This window comes from Pollachius pollachius (assembly GCF_949987615.1).
Source record: "Pollachius pollachius genome assembly, chromosome: 2".
Taxonomy (NCBI): Eukaryota; Metazoa; Chordata; class Actinopteri; order Gadiformes; family Gadidae; genus Pollachius; species Pollachius pollachius.
This window is the reverse complement of record NC_136935.1, coordinates 51,586,564-51,609,962: the sequence shown is the minus strand read 5'-3', so window position 1 is coordinate 51,609,962 and position 23,399 is coordinate 51,586,564. Positions and strand designations below refer to the sequence as shown.

Below are 23,399 nucleotides of genomic sequence, written 5' to 3'. Positions count from 1 at the left end.
ATACCATCAGTATTCCAGATATTTCTCAGCACACCATGAACTGAAGCTGACAGCTTTCAGGGCCTTGTGTAAATGTACATGCATAGATCTATAAAAATAAATATTAGTCGAAGAGCATAGTCAACGTTTTCCATTTTATTAGCACAGTTCTTTACATTTAGAAAAAGAATCCAAGGATTTTTCCTCCTGTGTGTTTCCGTCTGGCCTCTTCGTGGTCCATGATGCCGGCTGAGGTGGTCAGCACGATGTATCTACAGAAACACAACGTAAAAGGTTGTCAGCACCATGTATCTACAGACAAAACCACTACAAAGGTTAATCAGCACCATTTTATCTACAAACGCATTCAAAGGCTGAAAAGGTTTAGCAACAATACCAAATCCTCCAATAAACCCAGGCCTGATTATCAACTAGGCAACACATATCTTTAACCTCCATCTTCACTGCAGGCAAGATAATTAAGAATAAGAACAGACACTGTCGAACACGGTTTTTAGTCCTACATCCAGACATGGCAGTTCAGCCCATCACCGGCTGATGCGTGTTCCACATTTTGCACGGTGCCTGTGGGCTCCAATAGGCAGTAGGCCTCCTGAAAGGCCAATGCCATCTCTCCACTACAGTATTTAGACACGGGCTGGTGGAAATACATCAGATATGCCACTGGATGACCCTGTAGTGGTCTAGACCCAGGTCTAGGACCGATCTGGACTAGGACTAGACAAGGATCAGTACCAGGTCTAGGCCCGTTCCAGACCCGGTGATGATGCGGCAGCCTGCTTTACAACACTAGATCACTGGTTCAGCGACTCATTTTTCACTCCCACAGAGGCCTTAGCAAAGCGATTAGTCCACCAGAAGAGTAGCTGGACTATAAAGCACCTCATCCTGTTCAAAGAATCCATACAGAAACACTGAATGCTAAGATGGAAACCTTAGCTTACAGCTTTGGGTCAAGTTTAAACGATTTCCATTGTTAAGTGCACAGAGGTTTTTAGCTTTACATTCACCTCGCTTAACTGCACAGAGTGTTCTGATGAACCGGTCATCCATCATACCTAGAGAACTACTTGAATCGTATCCCCAAGGGCTTCACCTCAAACCCGCTCAAGGTGAAGGAAAAACCACAAAACTCAGGGGAAACGTAGAGCAGTGCAATAAGCAGACATAATAAAAATACTACGTCATGAGCTTTTATTTTATGAGGGTTAATCCTTAAACTGGTCCCCCTCACATCGCTGAGGTAATGGAACAGAATTGCCCCACTGCCACAACAGAATGATGGCTGTGGTGAACTTGTGGATGAATGAGCCTATAGGGAGAGCCAACAATCCCCAGATGCTGGCATTGTAAAAATACGATGGAATATTAGCCAGCCACTGATTATTCTTTTAACTGACAGGCATTTCTTGTCAAGCCCAGAACAGGTTTGTTTAACACCCTGCCATAACACCAATCATTCTGGAGTAATAAATTAAATACACTGATTATGTGTACAGCGCCTGCTTTAACCACAGATTAGATGAACAGGAAACAAGACCATTAAACCAAGCAGGGAAAAACATCTACCAAACTATTTACATGTACTAAACTAACGTATTAACCATAATTAATACATAACATTTTATCTCATTAACCGGTTCATTACTAGGAATGAGTTACAAACCTAACACTCAATGCGCTGATTAGATCCCTTTACACAATTAACACTCAGCAACAGAGTAGTCTTTATTCTGTACAACTAGAGCACTTCATACCGCCCTCAGCGACCGTTTATCCCTACAGCTCCCATAGCCCCTGCTCTAACCCAGCCTGCGTTGTCACTGCTCTGTGATTGGTCATTTTACTGAACAGAGCTGTCATGCAGTTAACCTGCATGGTGGCCTTTGGCCCAGTGATCAATAATTTAAAGTATAGTAAGACATTAACCATTTAGAGAAAATTGACAAATTTCTCCAAAATAAGATGAAAGTCCGGGAAAGCATTGTTGGCTTTTGGGTGTCACAGCTAAAACATCGGCCAGTGAATTTAATGGTTGGCTTCAGCCCTGAATGTGCTGAAAGTAGGCGTGAATGGGATGCCAAAATCTCAGGTAGAAATCACTATATAGCTGTCTGAAACCAGGCTTATACAGGATAACCCTTGAGGCAACATGCAACAAGGTGATTTGTAGGCTAACAAACTGACAAATGACCAGAAATACCTGAAACCAGTCAGTGTAATTAACTAGATCAGAATACGCCATAGGCTGAGTACCAATATTGTTGTCTAATCCAAGAAAACATTCTGGACATTAGTCCTGAGGCTTTGTTTCAGAGATGTTTGCTATAGCGATGATGAAGACCCTGGCTTTGCTTCAGAGCTGTACGTTAGTGATTGACGGAGATCATGAGATCCTTACCCAAACTGCCTGGAGGGGAGAAGGTTGTTCTGCCACTTCTCCAAGTCTTTCAGCTGGAGGTCGAATCTGGGGCTGATCACACCACACTGAGACAAACAAAAGAAAGGATTTGATGAAACCGTGAACGCATACAGGAGCCTTTACATCAGTCCACACAATAGAGGCGGCCATCAACGTCCATCTCAACCCAGAGCTCAGCTTATGAAAACAAAACACAGCTTTACAATCCTGAATCGAGGCTTACAGCTCATATAGCATGGAGTGAAGGGGGGCAATTTGAAAACTCAACTAATGTCTGGCTGGTTATTCAGGGATGCAAACTGGTGTCCAGCCTAAAAATATCTTTTTTTTTACCCAAACAGTAAGAAAATGTGCCCGTCACCGACCTCTTCCTAGGATTCATGCTACATTTTTCTATACAAACTGTTTAAGTGACTACTAAAGGCATGTCAGTGATGTTCAGACCTACTATATAAAGCAGTGCCAACAATAAGAAACTAAGCCGTATCCGTTATTATATCTGCACCCCCCCAAAAAACAGTCTTTCACATCCAGTCAGCTCACCTTGTTCAGACGTCCAGTGAGATTGACGACGATTTTCCCGGCTCTGTGATCATCGATGATCTCAAACTCACCAATGTAACCTGCAGCAAGGGGGACAGTTGGGTGTGAACGACATGCATACACGAAAGAGGGTGTACAATACATTCAGGCCATTTAGCAGACGCTTCCATCCAAAACGACTTACATTAAGTATGTTTGGCAGAAGAAAGAAATAATATAGCGCTATAGGTAGAGTAAGGATGTTCATAGAACCAAGTGCCAATCACTAGGTTAACACAACAGAGCCAGCTAGGGTAAGACACGCACTGGATAAGACATAACGACATGCATACAGAAGGGTGTACAAGCAGGACGTCTGACGACCAGGGCTATGATGTCTTATGGATGCATGTGTGGCGGCGGAGCCTTACCGTGCTTCATCATGACTGTCAGGAAACGCACAATGACCTTCGAGCACGGCCTGATGAGGACCTGGCGTTTCCCACGCTTCTCGGCATTGTTGATGCTTTTGAGCGCATCCGCGAGAACGTTCATGCGCACCATGATGCCTGTCGGAGGAGAGGGGGAGATGGTTTAGAGGGTCGCACGGTAGGTTCTCCTAAAACAGTGGGTTCTCCTCAACCAGTGCCGTCTCCTAAACCAGTGGGTTCTCCTCAACCAGTGCTGTCTCCTAAAACGATGGGTCGTCCAACAAGAGACCATCACTTGGATGGCCGCGGTGTGGCTCCCCTCGAACCCCGGCGGGGGTTTTACAACAACCATCGCTGAGATGGTCTGCCAATAGGTCCTCCTACACCGGGACCTCCACCGGCTAGCCTACTGTCACCCTCACGGGTTGGGGAAGCCGACGAGAGGCGCACTGCCCAGCGTGAGAAATGGAATAGAACTTGGGAGGTTTTAGCTTGGAACAGATGCACTAGGACGACAACCAGGAGGTGCTGGTTGAAGTCTGCCCCCAGCCCATGAGCGATGCTCTGCTAGCCTGTTAGCTCCCTGGTTCCCTGACTAGCTACAATATACACACTATAGACATGTCGCTCAACTTCGGAGGATTTAAGTGCAGACGACAGCCAAAGCAACGGGGGAAATTTACATTTTTATGCTGCATGCATCGTCGGTCCTGCCGCCTTTATATTATGAACAGTTTCATGGTTAAAAACGGACCACACGTTAGAAGATGGCAGGGGGAAGGGACTCGGGCGAGTGGACACGAAATACCATCAACATGTATTTATTCCTCCACGATAATCATCGTACTTCATCACAAAACAGTTATAGGACATGATGTGCGAAAAAAATACGTCGTTTGTGCTACGATGCTTTAGATATTGGATAGATTGTAGAAGACAAACGTTACGGAGGACTTACCGGTTCTGCAATATGGCGGAAAGAGGAAGTAGAAAAAACTTCCGCAATGACTTATGGGTAAAATCCCGCGTCCATAATACAGTACAATACAAACCGTTTTATACACTTAATAATAATATTATAATAATACCCGCGGATCGCAAAAATCATACGCTTTTAACTAAAATATAATTGTTCGTTACTACAAAAAAACAATATATATATACTTTTCTTTTTTTTCTTACTAAAATGGTTTGCACGGAGCACAGCATTGGTTTTGTGATAACGATACTTTATTATTGTGTTTATCGCATCCTATTTACAGTCAATGAACAGTATACAACTAGGCTATAGTCGATTTTACTTGTTGGAAATATAACGAGCCATCAACTTCACTTAAGTATAAAAATCCCAATCCCAATTATAGTAAAAAATATATATTAATACCGTTATTATTTATTATTTACACTATAAGACAGTAGAGATCAATCATAAACATGTTTTTGATTGCAAATGTACGTTTGTTCTCCCATAGGCAAAAATGTGACGTCACAGAGTCGGAAGGACACGTGACTTCATACATAGTGGGAAGATCATGTGACTTCATGCATAATGGGGACAGCCTCCCAAACCAAAACAAGAAACTAAAAAGTTAAGGGAGGATAGAGAGGAGGTCTGAGGAGTCACCAATGGATGGAGAGGGTCTCATCAGTCAGCCAGTTAAACATGATGGACAGTCACCCTTCTCAGAATGAGAAGATATATTTGTGTTAGGCTTTAAAGATAATTTACTCTTTTGACCACATAAATTAAAAAGAAGGATTTAAAAAAAGGAATTGCATTTGTGAATGATAACTTTATTACTAGGATTACCACTGAATAGCTTAAATTAATTAATTTAAATCCACATTGTATATTATAAAGATAAATGTTTTCCAACATTTATAAAACAGGATTGTTTGGTGTAAATCGAGGTCCTGTAATAGATTATATCACAAAATTGTGACTCTTTGCTGTCTATACTCTGTGTGTCGGCCTATATTTGTTCTGTGTTGATAGCCTTATGATTCTTATGAGCCTTATGAGCTTTATATGTGTGAAAAAAAGAAACGTATGTTTAGGTGTTAATAAATATAATAAAGTAATAAAGTATATTTTAGTTCAGCATGCATTTCTTAGTTTTTCTGTTTTCTTGAAAACATTGAAATGAAACAGGCTATGTTAAACTGTTTCTTGGTAAAAGATAAGGCTAAGGCTGATGATCACAAAATCAACTTGTTCATCCACAAAGTATCTTTATACATTTTTTATTAGACACCAGTTTGGCTTGCAATGCACTTTTTGCAATATAAGTCAAATAAGACTATTTAAGCCAAGCCTATAGATTTCACAATGTGAGGATGATTGACAAAATTTGGCAGATGATGTTTCAATTGAAATCCTGACTTCAAAATCTAAATTAAAAAAAAGAAACAAAGATGGCTGAACACTCTCAAAAACTTCACAGCATTAACTTGGTTAAAATAAAGTAATCATTATCATAGATGTTCAATGTCTACCCCATTAGGCTATAAAATGATTGCTTATAGATCCATTACTTCAAAGCAAATATAAACACTGCTAAGCACGAATAACTAACTATTGAACCCCAGCCCAGTGGGCACACTGAAAGCGAACACCGAGGTGAGATAATGGTCAAATGTGACCATCTCTGCACAAACCTTTCTGTAGGCGATAGTAGCAATGGCAATTACAATTTCAGACATATTCAATCCACGTGAAATGAAATTACATATTACTTTGAGGCATGTCAAAGTGTGTATTCTTTTAAATCAGGGGATAGTAAGGTTTGAGTTTTAAGTTGACCAATCGGTTCCACACGCATGTTTTTTGTCATGACAACTAAGTCGTTTTCATGGCGTTTTACTAAACTAGCTACGGTCGAAAGACTCAATCAGACTGTGGTCGCGCTTCGAAAGCTAAACCTGCGTGAACTCTGTTCCAGCAAGGAACAGGCAAGACTCCCCCTCTGCCTTTAGGACCAAAGCAATGTCCTGCAGAGCCAGTAGAGGTCATTGGTCACCAAATCTGTCAGACCTTCTACCAAACCCACGAACAGTCACGATGTCGCTAGCACAGAGGGAGAGCACAACAAATAGAACTGGATTCCCATATTATCACTATGGTTACGATATAATTCCCACTAATGCCTCCGTCCACCAGTGTGTGCCTGGTGCTCTCTGCAGCTCTCATTCCCCCTCCTACAGCCCTCACTGTTAGCTTTAGCCACCGTCGCTGCTGCCACCGGCCTGGGAGGTGGCCTGGTCCCGGCGAGGCTCGAAGCCCAGCCTCTGGATGTCCAGGCCCATGGCGACGAGCATCTGCACCAGGGTCATCTCCTGCTGGGTGGCCCGGTGCACCAGGGCGGGGCAGGTGGGGTTGCACTGGGGCCGCTGGCAGGTGTCCACCAGGTGGAAGGGGCAGCCCCTGGAGGGGGTCCGGTTGCGGTTGGCGTCCTGGAAGCTCCTGTCCCAGCACTGCAGCGCGCGGGAGACAGACGTGCCTTTCACCTGGAAGTTAATCCAGTTACTGGAAGGGAAGTGTCACAGGGAAACACAACACCGGAACGTTAGGGGGAGTCTGCTTGGCTGTCGTTGAAAACATCTCATGATTGCAAATCAACCCAACATTGAATTCACTTATACTAGTAATAGTAACGAGACTTACAAAAATAGTACTTATTGTAGGTCGCTCTGGATAAAAGCGTCTGCCTAATGCCCTAAATGTAAAATGTAAATGTAAATGAATTCACCCCCTCAATATTCAAGGTCTGCAGTTTGCCCTGGTAGCTCATCCTTCAACAGAAAACTGTATTCTCAAGAGATTTTACCTGAACCACCACCAATAAGACCTCCACAAGAGCAACAACCAATTGTGAGCACGACTGTTTAAAGGCCTCCACACCTCACGGCTGTTATGCATATCGTTATAGTATTGGTTTGATTTATTATTATTTCTACATTTAAGATTTAGTGTATGTGGTCCCCTGATGTTGAGAGGGGGTAGTGAAAATAATTCTGGGTAATGAAAAGACACTGGAGCAGATCACGAAGCCCGACACAACAGCCAGTGAACAATTACAATAATGGTAGTACAATATTACTCGTATTGGAAGAACAAACCCTAGAATGAATAGTAAGTCGATGTCAAAGTATCCAAGTATTTGAGCCTTTGTTATTTCTTTAATTTCATATGGTAGTGTGTCAGCTGTTACTATCTAATTACTTCAGCAGTGCTGCACACAGGTTTCTTGAATTAGTGCTCCATTAACCCTATTTCCTCCCCGGGAATGGTACCACCACTTCAAAAGGAAACGTTTTAGAATTTAAACAATGACATGTTCAGGGGGCAGTTTGAACGCTAACAGGGTCTTCTCCATCCCCCGCTCAGTGAGTCTCGATCCTCTGACATCACCTGGACCGGCGACCCGACTCAGCTCAGATTAGAAAACTGGGAAACATCCAGGGAGGCCTTTCTGCCCGATATGAGGGGTGCATCATTTCCCATAAACGCAAAGCTTAACCTTGCCCTTTAAATATAAATGGACTCCAACCCTTGACCCATCATTGACCCATTACGTTTGTGACCAGTGTGTGTGTGTGTGTGTGTGTGTGTGTGTGTGTGTGTGTGTGTGTGTGTGTGTGTGTGTGTGTGTGTGTGTATGTGTTTTGAGAAAGAGAGAGAGGGAGAAAGGTGGGGGCGAGAGTTACTTAGGGAGATACCGAAAGTGTGAAGTGGCGTTGGGTTGCACGCATGGTGTGTCATGATGAAGGATGGTAGTGAAGAACAGCATGAGCTCAGCCAACTGTGAGGTTGGGGGGGGGGGGAACTGGCAGGGGGCGCTTTGGGGGTCAAATACCAACGTGTCTTACCTTTTGGTGATCAAAGTGTGGGAGAGGCAGGAGGGAGCGAACACAGCCCTGGAGAGAGAGAGAGCGGAGAAGAACACTCATCATCTATGGAGAAGGATGGACTTATTTGATGGCATGTGGCTCAGGAGGCAGAGCGGGTTGGCTGGTAACCGGAAGGTTGCTAGTTCGATCCCCAGCTCCTCCTAGCCGAGTGTCGAGGTGTCCCTGAGCGAGACGCCTCACCCTGACTGCTCCTGACCAGCTGGCTTTCGCTTTGCTTCGTTGACTCCTCTGTCGGTGTGAGAATGGGTGAATGTGAGGCGGTGTTGTAAAGCGCTTTGAGCGGCCACTTGTTAGAAAAGCGCTGCATAAATGCAGTCCATTTACCATGGAGAGACTAGTCTTCTCGCTTGTTATCACTGGACCACAACATGTCCCTTTATACCACTGCGGATCAATGGGCGGTTCTGAGTAGGATCACCAGGAGTACGTACGTGACGTCCCTCAGGGAATTCTTCAGCTCTCGCCCGAGGTTCTGCAGGTAGGTCCACTGAACCTCTGAGAGGCTGCCCCCCAGGACGATGTTCTCCACCCTGAGCTGCTCCTCGTCAAACAGCCACTGCACCACGAACAGGGGGGCTGCAGGGGAACACAGGAGGGGTCGGGGTCAGGCCTGCATTAACCTGCCATTGGGCCCTAGGGCTGAGAGGTTTCGTAGGCCCCCTGAGAGGGGATCTTACAATGAAGATGTGTAAATTATTTCCCGTCATTTTGCCGATGTCGACGGGGGGGGGGGCTTACACCGATCGGGGGGCCTATCATGGGCCAGTTTTTTTTTTTTACTGCAGCTCATGATAGGCCCCCCGGTCGTCGTAGGCCCTGGGGCTTCGGCCCAGTTAAGCCCGTGCATTAAGGCGGCCTTGGTCAGGGTCCTCAGGTGGTCTTCAACACATGAACACGACCGTGTGGGTGCGGTTGTGCGTCGCCTCGTGACGACTTTCCACAAAAGGCGGACATCATTGCTGTTGTCTGAGGTCAGAGGTGCTGATGTGGTTCGACCAGAGAGGATCAGGCCCAGTGAGGGACCCTCATTTACACTCAGGGCATTCATGGTTTGGTCCCAATAGACTTACAATAAAGTACATTTGTCAGAAGAAAGAGAAACAACAATATATCTCTGTCGGTACAGTAAGGATGTTCATACAACCAAGCGCCAAGCACTAACTATCGCCAGGTTAACCCATTCACCATATACAACAAAGAACTTACTAACTGCAAGGAGGTACCACATACAATAAGTGTGTAAGAGGGGTGGGAGGGGGTAAGGGGGGGGGGGGGGGGGGTGTTAGCTATGCAGAGTGTAGGTGAACTCTGAACTCACAGGTCAAGGTGGCGTACAGCTTGTGGCCGAAGAAGCACTGCCACTCCTCCCCTCTCTTGTAGGACTGCCGGCAGCGGTCAGGCACCACTCCGTTCCACATCCTGGGAAAACGGCCAAACAGATTATCTAAGGGCTCACCGCACACGCATCGGGGGGGGGGGGGGGGGTGGGGGGGGGGGGGGGGGGGGAGTGAGGAGCCGGTTGCAAAAACGCTGATGCTTTCATGGAACAATGTCAAAGCGTCACATTTCAAACTTTGTCAAGTAAGGACCTCACCTGAGCCCCTTCTTGATGGCGTCTTCAGGCGAGCAGGAGATGGTCTCGGGGCAGGTCTGGGCCAGCTGCTGTTGGCTCTCCAGGAACCAGCCGGAGTCGACCAGGCCCCTGACGTGGGCCTCGGCCCCCATCGCCTCCAGCTGACCGGCCACCCGGTCGATGTTCAGCAGGACGCCCGTCCCTCCGGCGCTGTGGAGGAGCAGAGGAACTCACTGAGCGGTTGGTGCCACCACGGCGTCACACCCGGCTAACTGCAGGACGTGATCAGCAAACGGCTATGCTAGGCTTTGGAGTGGAGGCAGTGGATCTTTTTGAGGTGAGGCTGTCCCATTTCTTTGTGAGTGTCTCGTCATTTATGAAACACAAGTGGCTGACCTGGTGCCGGCCAGCATGATGACCTTGCCCTGTTTGATGCCCTTGGGGATCAGGTCTTTGATGACCTCACGGATGATCAGGGAGCCCATGAAGGTGTATTCAGCTGTCGAAGCAACACAAAAAGACGAGGACCTAAACAACAGGAGTCAATGTGGAATTAAACAACAAGAAGTTCTATGCTTCTATTCTGATCGCATCCTAGCTATCGGAATACAACTAAAGGTGTTTCAGACTCGTGTTCCTCTCCTTCTCCCGCTGCCGTCCCTGGCGCGCCCGGGGTGTGGTCGGGATGGGTCCGATACCGCTCCACACATCGCTGGAGCAGTAGGGGATGAACCTGCACAGAGCCAGGCATCGACATGGACAAAAAGGTTTCAACGAGATCAATCAAATCAATCTTAACCTCATGCTTTGGACGCCAGAGAGACAGCGAATGACATTACTCACACAATATTGGCGTTGTACCAGTGGGGGTTTTCCTCAGCTCTGGTGGACAAGATACCGCTTCCTGTAAACAACATCCAAACAAAGGCGGAGTCCACGCGACGTAAACCCTTTTGGGAGAATGACGCCATGATATGACCGGAACGTGAACGAGGGGATGCATTCTGGAACGTGACCTAGTGACCTACCTCTCCTGCTCTGGGGCCAGGCCGATGAGCTCATGAGACGCGGGATATTCTGGTAGCGAGAATCACAGGTCTCTTTGTTATAGCAGCACCAGCCGCCTAAAAATAAGACCCTAAGATTAGCCATCGCTTCCCACACAGAGAGAGGGGATAGATTCACCCCCGGCGGGCTTATTGTTAATGCCTGTGAAGAACGTGTGTGTGTGTGTGTGTGTGTGTGTGTGTGTGTGTGTGTGTGTGTGTGTGTGTGTGTGTGTGTGTGTGTGTGTGTGTGTGTGTGTGTGTGTGTGTCTTTGCATACACACCTTCCAGAAATAGCAGCCATTTACGGCTCCCTCGGAATTCCTTCAAGTAAAAGCTGAAGGGAATCAAGAATAATAATAATAAGTAATAATAATAAGTAATAATAATAATAATAAATAATAAGTGCGGTTAATAAGTCGAGCGATGGAGAAATACACCGTGCGAATCAATCTAGAATGTATTCCATTCTGAAAAACAATTGCCAACACAAATAACTTGCTTTCACAAGCTGTTGTCTTTATGTTAAAGACAAAAGTGTGTTTGTGCACAACGCTGTGGTGGAACACAGAGGTTGCACGGCAGTGATAGGGATGTGCGGTCCAAAGCAGCGTACCCGGCGGCGGTGCCGTCGTTACACGTGACCTGGGGGTTCCTGAGGTACTGCAGCCTCATGTCCTCGGCCTGCTGCCCCACCACGGGACCTGCGGGCTGGGCCTCGGCGTCTGCCTCCACTGGCCCCCCGTCTCCTCCTGCTCCAGGCGCTACAGGGGAGTCCTCCTCCGCGGGGGTGGACCGGGGGGCGCTGGCTCCCTGGGCCCCGGTCTTCTTGGCCGGCTTGCCCCCAGGTCTGGTCGGCCGGTTGCTCTGACAGCAGGAGACCTCCAGCAGAAGGGCCAGGGCCAGCAGTCCCAGAAGCCTCATGTCCAGACCTGCCAGGGTGGGCAGAAGTCTGTGACGCTGGAGAATAACCTCAAGCTTCACAATCAACCCCCCCCCGGGAGAACCAGCCTCTGATGGTACAACACGGTCTGAGACCTCTCTTAATGCTCAAATCCCAATACCAAGCGTAGATCGTACCTCTTTGAGATGCGTGGAGCTCTTTGCTGGTGAACCTCTGGGGTGAAGTGGAGACCGGAGACCGCTGAGGAGAAGACGAGACGATGACGGTGATGATGAGGATCAGAGCACAATGACCGGGCGGGAGGAGGAAGAAGAAGATGGTGGTGCTGATGAAAGGTCGAAGCTGCTTTTGATGCATCCTGCGAATCCCCAGTGAGCTTTATAGTGTCCCCATATGGAGCCCATCCCGCTGGTATCTCTCTGAGCTGCTGCCAGCGCTCTCTCCCTGCACCGTCGTCCATGACGCCCCCAGGTGGGGGGGGGGGGGGGGGGGGGGGGGGGGGGGGGGGGCCCTCCGGCCCGCAGCGAGGAGAAAGGGAAACACACGCTTCACCTCAACATATTTCAAGTCCTCACGAAGAAAACAAACACCCTGTGCCAGGCTATCATCATCATCATCATCACCCTTGCCTCATCATCCTCATCATCATCACTCGTCTGACCGTGACCTCACCCCCCCCCCCGCAGCGCATGTGACCCTGAAGGTCTTAGGATCACTCCCCGAGGGGACCCTCGGTCCACAACATGCCCCCCCCTCTCACGGTGAGGTCGGGACAGACGAGCTGATTGATTGACAACAACGAGGGGTATGAGTTCCAGCCGCAGACCGGTCTCATGTCCATGCAGACGATGAGGGGGAGAGATCCGAGATGATTACACTTTGACCACCGCAAACTGGAAACAGTAATATCAACCCCAAAGATAAATAGTATAGCCATAATAGATAACACTGACAATAAGGCTACATTAATGAACAATTAATTAACATTTTCTAATGCCGTAATAAGCATAAACTAACAGTGAAAAGCAGTTAACTAATGGTTTCGTAATCTTTTACTAATGGTGTTCATTTTTTACTAATGATGTTAATGTTTACATTATTTTAGGTTTATGGTTTACCGTAATCCTAGCTCACTCCCTCTAACCCCGATGCTAATGTTATATAATAATGTATGCATTATTAATTATTATTAATTACTTCATTAACTGATGATAGGCCTAGATAAGTTCATTAATGTATCCTTATTGTAAAGTTTTACGTAATAATATTGTAAATATATAAAAATAATAACCAATTATAAGTGCTGAAATTATTACCATTATTGCCAGCATGTTAGCATTTGTAATTAACTATTCGCTTTTAACAGATCGCAAATAACATATGCTTAATATTCTTTCATCTAATGATATTATATAACATCTTAAGAATCAAACTCTTCTCACAAGATCAGATAAACGACAGTCATTTAATAATATTTAATGATATTAATAATTAAGCCATTATGATTTTAGGTTGATGGCTCAGATTGTGCTCAGAGACGTATTTACCTTTCGGTTGAGCTCCAGTGAAGACCCCTGGTTCCTGGCGGCAGGTTGGACGAGTGCGGCCTGAGCTGAAGACACTGGCTGGGGTATTTGGGGCCGGTCCCCGCGGGATAGCTCTGAGGTGACGTGTACCCTGCTCAGCGGGGGGTCACGATCACCAGGGCCGTAAAGGTCTCATCAACGAAATGCACACACTCCTGACATGTCCATCACCGTCGATAATGATCTTGGGGCTGTGTCAGTGTAGGGTAAGTGTTGGGTGTGCTCGTTGGGCTGAGGCACAGGACACTCAATGGAAGGCATTTACCAGACGCTTTTATCCAAAGCGACTTACGCGAACAAGCGAACAAGTACATTTGTCAGAAGAAAGAGAAACAACAATATATCGCTGTCGGTACAGTAAGGATGTTCGTAGAACCAAGTGCCAAGCACCAACAATCGCTAGGTTAACCCATTCCCTGTTGGCAGCTTTTCTATGTTATAGTAAACATTTAACACCCATTTCGATTTTTATGTCTACTACAGATACGATATAAAAGTTTTAACGCTGTTGCATTAAAACAGATTATAAATCTCTTCCCCTTGAACCACCTCTTTGAAGGTGACAACTAGAGGCTAAACGAGATCCATCAGGGCCGGCATCATCACGTTGGCAGACAGAATTAAACGGTACTAAGCTCAAACATTTCAAGCTCTTTTTTCGGTTACTTTCAACTTCATCCAAAAGAGAAAAGGTAGCTGTTTGAAAATATGTGTTTGAGAATGTATGTGCCCACGCACATTACAAATGAAACCGAATGACACCGGCGCTGGATTTGATCTACCGAGCTGAACGATCGATCATTCCTCCGGTCGTCTCGGAGCACACACACACATAACCATCTGTCTTCCCAGAAATCAATGCAACAATCTGCTAAACAGATACTTCAAAAAGGTGGAGGAGCTGCAGTAAATCTATCTCCGTTTTGCCAGAACGTCCAGAACGGAACGATGGCATTTTATTGTTCTTCACATTGGATTGAACGCACTGATATGTGTTTCGGTCTCCTTTCCCCTTTCTCTCCTCTTCAAGAGGAGCCGTGCGGGGGAACTTAACATATCGACACAATCAGGCGCACTTGTCTGTTTGACTGAAGTGCTCGTGTTCCAACCCCCGACCCCTGGGGTTCAGCACTCGCCCTGTCAAGGGTGTCAAGCACTGTGCTTTCATACATCTACGCATACAGACCTGCACAAACTTACACGCACACAAACACAGACCTGCACAAACTCACACACACACACACACACACACACACACACACACACACACACGCACCAAACACACACGCACGCACATACACACACAGACCTGCACTCATGCACGCACATAATAGAGCTGCATCCACACAGACACACACATAAACCGACATTCACAGAGATATACATGCACACAGACACACACAGATACACACACAGATACACACACACACAAACCCACAAACATGCACAAAAAAGTCCTGCATCCACACACACAGAAACTTGCATTCATGGAGATATATACGCACACGCACACACACAGACACACACACACACACACACACACACACACACACACACACACACAGGCCGTCATTTAGATATACACAGACACACACACAGACACAAAATGTGACAACAGTCTTCTCGCCATCTTAACACACCAAAAGAACACTTGTTCCGTAGAGCAGAACATCACCCGGGATGATGAGGCTCGTTAAACTTTAACTGGGGTCTGACCCTCAGAAGAATTCCTCCTCCCCCCCCTCGTGTTGCTGTTCTCCACAAGGTCAGGACGCGGACCCCACAAGTTCAGGCGGTCCGGCACTCCGTCTGCGGAGCATGTGCGTGTCATCGCCCAGGCGTGGCGGGACTAGTGGGAATATTTCCCGCTCTGGCTTCAAAGAAACAACGCGCCGGGGAGAGCAGTCATAGGCTGGATTCTTCCCAACGCCCGGCCACATCGTGGAGGGGGTGGGGGGGGGGGGGCTCTGCTAGAGTGACATTTGATTTAATAGTAGCCTATACCCATCGATGTTGGGGGTCACCACTGATGGAGGTTATACAGGCTCTGGAAGATGGGCCAAAAATAACATTAGGTAACAAGGCTTCAGAAATAGAGTTGACGTGATTGGAATGAGGATTGTGACTGTTCAGCCTCATGGTGTTCACAGCAATAACCACCTTCAGAGGACAGACATGAGTCCTGGAGGAAGAGAACGTATGAGTGATACAATTCCTCTGATGGAACGGAGGATCGGAGGATTCGGTGAGAAAAGAGCAACAGATTCCAGGGGTAGAATGGAACATACTTACCTAATTTACCCGATTACCCGTTTGGGAACAATAAAGTAGGCTGCATCAAATCTAGTCCTTAAAGCATTCTGCACGATCAGACGGTAGTTAAGGAGGAGCCGGTGGCAGGCTGCAGGTGTTGGATTGGAGCAGGAGGTGATGTAATGGCTGAGCGGGTAAATAATTGGGAGCACACAGTGCGGCTGTCGATGAGCCAACTCCGCAGCGCTCCTAACCACCTAATGACATGCCAGGCGCGCTGTTATTCCTGTGGGGTATGTTCATGCTGTAAGCATGCAGACCGCCCCCATCACTGCCATGTTAAACATTACCCTGGACTGCATGGCACTTTGCTTTACAAGAACATGTGTTTGAAGCGTAAACACAACTAATCCCCGATAACGGCCATGATAAACCGATCTTCAAACCGTCGCAGATCGACCTCCAGCGTTTGCTTCTGCCACCATAGCCACAGAGCAGCACCAATACAAGATAAAGTAAATAAAAAATATGTAAAAATAAGCAGCAGAAGTGCAGTGGTAATGGCCACGGTTGATTCAAGTGCAAAAAATGTTGCGCAAATGACAGAAATCTGTATTTAAATAATCTGTTTTTTGTTCCCGATCCTCTGACCTGACGTGGAGCAGGTGACAGAACCGACCATCACTCACGGAGGAGCATCGGGTGTTTTTTCTGTGGCTTGACACCAGTCACGGCTGGCAGGACGGCCTTGAAGAGACAGCGGACGGAGCGAGCGGGGCTTGTCACGGCGGTGATGTATAGGAGGCGCAGGGTAATACTACGCTCGCCGGCTCCACAGGAGGTCCCCGGGCGTTAGTGCCGCCTTGCCGCCCGATGCCAGCCCAGCTGCTCGGACCATGTGCAGTGCGGACATCAGCATGCTGCTGCCGAAGCCTCACGGTATGTAATACACGCAGCCCGGGAACATGAGGGGACCTTTAACAAATGACCAGACACTTATAGGTGAACGCACCTTAACAGGTCAATACACCGGCCGCGTGAGTTTTTTTTTTTCAGAATCAGAATTACTAAACCTTTTATTGTAACTTATTGTAGGGCTACAATCCTTAGACTTTGTTCCTTAACAGCCACATAGCAGCAACAATACAAGATAAAGTAAATAAGATAGTGAGAATATAAATATGTAAAAAAATTGAAAAGAAAAAGTTGCTGCATAGATAATAAATAATAATAATAATAATAAAAGAAAAGAAAGTAAGTAATAATAAGAGAAACTAATTGGTAATAAGTAATAATAAGTAATGAGGTGTAGTAAATTGTAAGGTGTAAGTGTAAATTATTCAAGTGTTAGGCCTAGTTGTACCAGCCACGTTTTTTTCAAATTGATATCTCTGTATAAAGTTATAATTCGTGGTAGTAGGCTATTTATTTTATTTATTTATAAAAGGTAATGCAAGTATTGCATGGAATGAGTGTCTTTTACCCAAAAGACTACCTCTACCATGTCCTTACATGACTTAGCAACATCGTAAACTCTCATCCGGCACTAGAAGACGAACATTCATACGGCGCATCGAATATCTTTTTTTTTTTTTCAATTGTATTTATTCCTCTCCAAGAAGTTCAGATTGGCTCCGGACTGACCTTGGCGGACTTTCTTTCAGCACAGTATCTCCAAAGCCGTGCCAGGCTTGACAGGCCGTAAATCAGGCATTCCAGGTGAGGTGATGTCAGTGCTTTGCATCATGCGTTGTCCCTTCAGAATGCGGGGATGCGTGCCACTCACAAGCCCACGGTCCCGTTTGGTGTCTATCGCCCAATAGGCCTAATGGTCCCACCATTATGAAAGATGTTATAAAATACAACAAAATACACTAGCGTAGGCCTGCGGCCCTATTCAGCTACGCACAGCTCACGCAGAAGGCACATTTATTCCTTTAATTTATTTTAAACCCCATTTTAATTTTCACATGGTTAATGTATTTCCATTCGTAGGCCTACTGTTTAGATATGTTTTAAAATAAATTATATAACTGAACTCACTAACCCTAACCCTTTTTTACGAAGATTCCTTGCATTGCGTACCACTAAATAGCGCATTGAGAACCAATGCTGTAGATAAGTCACCAATCAAACAAATGGAGTCGATCTTCCCGGCAGCGTACGTTTAAGCATGTACCTAAACAATGACATCCCACCACAGGTATTTACTGTGTACCGTAAAAATGCTTTTTTAATATTAATAGGATTAGCCTTTAGGGGTCGGCGTATTTGAGAGCAGCAGAGCTGGACGTTGACGTGGTTAACCAGAAGCACATCAGAAGCAGTGCAGGGAAACGTCGCACCGCGGTCTCTCACTTCTGCGAAGATCTGGTCACGGCCAGGGTTGCCACATTTAGCCAGATTTCCTGCAGCAAAGGTTGCCAGATTGGGTGGGAAATCTGGCCTAATCGGGCACCATGTTAACCACGTCAACAGCCATGGTTAAGCGTCACACAGCGTGTGAGAGAACAAGACTTATAATTTATATGCAAGGACCAACAGGCACGTGCGTTGAATCGAAGGAGGAGGTGGTGGTGGGGGAGGCAATAGATTAGGGCCCCCTTGACAGTCTGGGGTTGATCCTTCATTCTGAGTGACCTAATGTTCCCTGAGCAACTGGGAGGTGCTGAGGTGCTGTAGGGGATGACAAGCCATTGTTCAGCGGGATCCGTGATCTATCAGATGTGAAGGAGAGGGCCTGGTGGTGGGGGCCTGCATACTCTGACCCAGATTCATGCTTTGTGTAAATATTAAAATGTTTGAGCTGGAAGTCTTGCAACTGACTTTACAGACCTTTGTAATAAGTATGACGCCTGCATTTTTCATGATAGCAGAATATACCCTTTAAAACTGACCTAGAAATGACTGAGCTCTCTTGGCATCTTATGTGCACATTCATTCTTAAGTAGCTTGAGATGTTTATAAAACCTTTATGCACTTTGAAGTATTTTATAGTGAGTTGAATGTGGAAATACTCAGATAGCATTGGCAGAGTGGAAACCAGCAGTTACCATCAGGAAGGTTAGCCAAACAAATAGCAAGAAAATACTCAAATTGTCATACAAAAACAAAGTATGATAGTTATATTCATATCAGAATAATTTTACATATTTATACAAAATGTGATTAAACCCGTTCAGAAACACATATCGCTGCCTTACAGCCCAGCTGTATGACAGCTTTTAACAGCCAGTATCCAGGCACCTGGAAAACAGACAAAACAGAAATATAAATACAATACAATGATGTAAACACAATCAAAAGTTTACACATATTGAAATAGATAAAGTACAAACTTTAGAGCAAGGCACGGCAACTTTATTTATATAGCACTTTTCATACACGAGGCAGTCGCTTACAGATTCAGCGTTTTGTTCCAATCCTGTGTCATGATGCTCCATCTCCTCGTCTCTGAACTCCTTTATCACCTATTAGTGTGATTAGTAGAACACAGAGAGGGGAAAGGTACAAAGAAGACAATATTAGAACCTTTAAACACCAGGACAGATGTAAAGTACTAGGGTTTAGCTGCCTGTACTGGGAAGGTAAGTACAATAATATAGTTCACATAATAAGGTTTCACTGATATGCATCTGTAACCAACACAATAGATAAGCACATTTTTCAGAAGAAAGAGAAACAACAATATATCTCTGTCGGTACAGTAAGGATGTTCATAGGACCAAGTGCCAAGCACTAACCATCACCAGGTTAACCCATTACCCGTATATAACAGAGACAGTTAGGATAAGACGCTACACAATGCCATGTACTATTTTAAGTGCCAGGACGTACAACATACAATAAGTGCGTAAGAGGTGTGTGGGGAGGGGGTAGGGGGGAGGTTTACGATTGGCTTATGATTATACAAGTTTGTGATCCCCATGCTGGAGGGATTTCACACCGGATGGTACACACACACACACACACACACACACACACAGGAAGTACAAACTGACAATAAGATACAATAAATGCATACATTAAATGCCAGGACGTACAACATACAATAAGTGCCTAAGAGGGGTGTGTGTGTGTGTGTGTGTGTGTGTGTGTGTGTGTGTGTGTGTGTGTGTGTGTGTGGGGGGGGGGGGGGGGGGGGGGGGGGGGGGGGTTGGGGGGAGGCTATGCAGAGTGCAGCTGTGTTATGATGACCAGGAGGGGCTGAGCCCACCTGCAGCAGCTCGGTGTATCTGTCGGGGTCCTGCTCCATCAGCGCTCTGATCTGGCTGTTGTAGTGCTCCGAGATGCTCTCCTCAACAGCCACCGTGCACGCCATCGCCCCCTCCTTCCCCAGCAGGGCCGACGACGCCCCTGGACACACACAACGCATTTACACACTTTAATGTACGGTGAAGTACTGGTACTTAGCCGATTTAACATTTAAACTTTACACTTTATGGATTCATAATGTTTATACTGTCTGTTTTGTTTGCCCTGTTTGTTCTGTTTGTCTTTACTTTAGCATTTTTCTTCAGCCTCCATTTTTGTTTTTTCGTTAGTACTTTGTATTTCGACTGTATTGTATCTTATCCTGTGGTTTCCACTGCTGCTGGGCTGTTGTAACAAAGGTTAGAAAAAGATTAATAAAGTTATCTATCTATCCACCAGCAGAGAGACTAGGCCCTGGATAAATGCACCTGGTAAACACCAGACTGAGAGGTCATGTGATGGGGATAACATCACATATTATTTCATGTTAACATTACACCCATTTAACAGTGTGTAACATGGATGACGGCAGGCCCAGCTGTCACTTCAACTTAATGTGTGCCATTGGCTTCTGACTTATTAACGGGGTGACGTCATGGCACCAGGTGTGAGTGTCATCAGCCGTTAAAAGCCCTTTGAAAACCTGCCCTTCCCTGTGCCCTAGTGACATCAGTAGTGGGTGTGTCCACCTCAATGTATGCTGGACAGATCAGCCCACCAGCCTAGTGGACTGTGTCAAATGTTGCTTATCTATCCAGCCTACATCTATGACGCTGGACAGGCTCACTTGTGATGTCACTAGGGCACCGGGAAAGGTCGGTTTTCAAACGGCTCGTAACTGCTAATCACACCCACACCTGGTGGCATGACATCACCCCTTGAATGTGTGTCAGGGACTTATGACTAATGAATGCTGAAGGTTGTGTGTGTACGGGAGGAGACTGCGTGGAGGAGGAGCCACGCCCACCTAGCAGGAACCCAGAGATGTTCCACAGCGGCAGCAGGAACGTGGGCCTCACTCGGTTCTCCGCCAGGATCTCGTTGAACTTGGCGAGGTGTCTCTTCTCCTGGTCCCACATGTGCTGCAGGTCAACAATAAACAAGTACCCATTTAGTGAAGATTGATGCAGTGGAACCACAAAGAAATTAGAGTTGTTCCGATAACGACACCAGTATCGGAAAGTCATCCGATACTTCAGAACAACATGGGTGCTCACGCTTGACTAGACGAATACAAATTTATTAGTATGATTATAGATTTTAAATGTAAATGATCTAGTTCTGAAAAATGGAATTGTCGACAGTAAGGAAACGGACTGTACATTGCTCTCGTCGTAAGAGAACACTTCAATAAGAACAAGTGCCGTTAGTAGTTACAATGCCAGACGCTGTATCGGTATATACTCGCTATTGGTATCAATACTCAAGTTCAGAAATCCGAATCAGTATCGGGAAGGAAAAAATGATATCGGCAAATCTCTGAACGAAATAATTCCATTTCATGCACGATAAGACGTCTACGAGGCGACGGAGGTGTCTCTGTCGTCTCCCGGTTCAGCGTTCCCACCTGGATGAGCGGGCCGGTCTGGGACCGCCCGAGCACGGCCATCTGACCGGCGTAGATGCGGTTGGCGCCGTACTCTCCGGCGTGGTCCACGCGCATCATCCGGTGCAGCATGGCCTCCTCCTCCTCATCGCGCGGCACCGGGAGGACGCTGTACTCGCGAGCGTCTAGAGGGCAGAAGACAGAAGACATCGGTCACGTTACATTTAAACACTTTTGTCCAAAGAGGCTTCTTGCACACATTGACACACCAACGGCAGTGTCAGCATTGCAACCCTAACGAGAGTAGACCGTAAATGGACTGCATTTCTACAGCGCTTTTCTAACCAGGGGCCACTCAAAGTGCTTTACAACACTGCCTCACATTCACCCATTCATGCACACATTCTCAAACCGACGGCGGAGTCAGCCCCGCAGGGCGACAGCCAGCTCGTCAGGAGCAGTCAGGGTGAGGCGTCTCGCTCAGGGACACCTCGACACTCCACGACAGGAGGACCGGGGATCGAACCAGCAACCTTCCGGTTACAATTCAACCGCTGGCCGCTGGCCACCCGCCCATCTTGGCTTTGAGGAGCAGAATAAGAGGCTGAAACCTGAACAATGCGTTATATATAGAAGGCTATGATGGGACACCCACACAGACTTGAGATCTGGCACAAACACACACACACACACACGCACACGCGCGCACACACACTCATGTATATATGTCCCATACTGAAGAAGGTAACTCACCTTTACAGACACATTGTCTACTCAAAGATGTGCTGAAAACGCGGGAGCCCGCCTTCACTGTCCCCTTCAACATGGTAAAATGCTTATTATTCAAAATTATATTTCCATAAACTGTTTCTGTACAAGATACCGATCAGACAACGACCCATGTCATTGAGGTGGGCTGTTATGGCTGTTATTGGATAACATGGCGCAGGCGTATGACGTCTTCAAGTCGCGTTACTTCCCGGCGATGACTGATGAAGCGCACACTCGCTCACACAGTCACACACGTGGTCACCGCCCCTTGTATATAAGTTGTGTTTCAGAAATAAATGGTATATAAATGCATATAATGAATAACTATGTACATAACAAATTAATAAACATATTGTAAAATAGCTGGAGCCTAAAAAATAAGGAAATTGGACTGAATCGTGCTGAAGTGTGCGCGCGTGTGTGTGTGTATGTGTGTGAATGTGTGTGTGTGTACATGCGTGCGTGCGTGCGTGTGCGTGCGTGTGTTATTTTGCGTGGACAGTAGGGGTCAGTGTTGCACAGAGAAAGGAACTGATGGGAACTGAAGTGGTTTCTAGACTTCTCACCAAATACCTCCACATTATTTTATTTAATCAATTGATATATAGTTGGGAATTAACCTTTAGAAATTGTATGCAAATGTAGAGGTATTGGATTGTTATCTTTTTTGAGAATAACCACTAACCACATGCTCAATTATACACATTTTCCTCAGTCTAACTTCCTAAAAGGATTTAATTTTGTACGGATGGTATCCACTTATATATTGACATAAAATATGGCTCGATTTCACAGCACCGATTTTAAGAATAAGCAAGTACATAAATGTGCATAAAAAAACTTAGTTATACCCTGATAAGCTTTTAAAAAATGATTAACTGGTTAGCTATCCTTCACTGCTGACGTGACCGCTCCTGCAGGTCCCAGCCCCAGGACATCAGAACGTCTCGTCGGGCCCTCACCCAGAAGGGCCAGGCGGGCGTTGGAGTCCCAGGTTCTCCCCATCTGGCCTCTAGAGTTCTGGTACTCTCTCCTGGCCGGTCTGCCTGCTCGGACCATCCAACCTCTGCAGCTCATCCACAACGCGCCACGGGCTTACCTGGGCTGAAGCCCCGGGGCCTACGACGATCAGGGGCATCATGAGCTGCAGTAAATGTTTTTTTTTATTTTTTTAATAGTG

The 23,399-nt window shown here is 46.2% G+C and overlaps 3 protein-coding genes across 3 annotated transcripts; all 3 read right to left on the bottom strand.

Moving 5' to 3' along the window:
- Positions 1 to 115: 115 nt before the first annotated feature.
- On the bottom strand, positions 116 to 4,346 carry rps15a (ribosomal protein S15a). Its single transcript, XM_079758749.1, has 5 exons — positions 4,334 to 4,346; positions 3,376 to 3,513; positions 2,966 to 3,045; positions 2,402 to 2,487; positions 116 to 251 (listed from the first exon to the last, which is right to left on the bottom strand). The coding sequence occupies exons 2-5, from the start codon at positions 3,506 to 3,508 to the stop codon at positions 158 to 160; spliced, it is 393 nt and encodes a 130-aa protein (XP_079614875.1). The 5' UTR covers positions 3,509 to 3,513; positions 4,334 to 4,346; the 3' UTR covers positions 116 to 157.
- A 2,248-nt stretch (positions 4,347 to 6,594) lies between these two features.
- notum2 (notum pectinacetylesterase 2) lies at positions 6,595 to 11,829 on the bottom strand (the record flags this gene model as incomplete). Its single annotated transcript, XM_079730401.1, has 11 exons — positions 6,595 to 6,901; positions 8,245 to 8,292; positions 8,718 to 8,862; positions 9,605 to 9,705; positions 9,881 to 10,069; positions 10,256 to 10,358; positions 10,489 to 10,592; positions 10,703 to 10,763; positions 10,888 to 10,983; positions 11,190 to 11,242; positions 11,522 to 11,829. The coding sequence occupies 11 exons, from the start codon at positions 11,827 to 11,829 to the stop codon at positions 6,595 to 6,597; spliced, it is 1,515 nt and encodes a 504-aa protein (XP_079586527.1).
- Positions 11,830 to 18,739: 6,910 nt separating this feature from the next.
- coq7 (coenzyme Q7 homolog, ubiquinone (yeast)) lies at positions 18,740 to 22,383 on the bottom strand. Its single transcript, XM_079729740.1, has 6 exons — positions 22,202 to 22,383; positions 21,470 to 21,633; positions 20,870 to 20,984; positions 19,865 to 20,004; positions 19,050 to 19,118; positions 18,740 to 18,894 (listed from the first exon to the last, which is right to left on the bottom strand). The coding sequence occupies exons 1-6, from the start codon at positions 22,272 to 22,274 to the stop codon at positions 18,817 to 18,819; spliced, it is 639 nt and encodes a 212-aa protein (XP_079585866.1). The 5' UTR covers positions 22,275 to 22,383; the 3' UTR covers positions 18,740 to 18,816.
- Positions 22,384 to 23,399: the final 1,016 nt, after the last annotated feature.

What these genes read in the sequence shown, in the direction of transcription:
- rps15a (XM_079758749.1), bottom strand. Translation starts at nt 3,508, where the DNA reads ATGGTGCGCATGAACGTTCTCGCGGATGCGCTCAAAAGCATCAACAAT. An exon ending in GACAGTCATGATGAAGCACG is followed by an intron (nt 3,046 to 3,375) that starts GTAAGGCTCCGC and finishes CCCTTGCTGCAG; the next exon opens with GTTACATTGGTGAGTTTGAG. An exon ending in TCACTGGACGTCTGAACAAG is followed by an intron (nt 2,488 to 2,965) that starts GTGAGCTGACTG and finishes TGTTTGTCTCAG; the next exon opens with TGTGGTGTGATCAGCCCCAG.
- coq7 (XM_079729740.1), bottom strand. Translation starts at nt 22,274, where the DNA reads ATGTTGAAGGGGACAGTGAAGGCGGGCTCCCGCGTTTTCAGCACATCT. An exon ending in TAGACAATGTGTCTGTAAAG is followed by an intron (nt 21,634 to 22,201) that starts GTGAGTTACCTT and finishes TCTGCCCTCTAG; the next exon opens with ACGCTCGCGAGTACAGCGTC. An exon ending in CATCTCTGGGTTCCTGCTAG is followed by an intron (nt 20,005 to 20,869) that starts GTGGGCGTGGCT and finishes GTGTGTGTCCAG; the next exon opens with GGGCGTCGTCGGCCCTGCTG.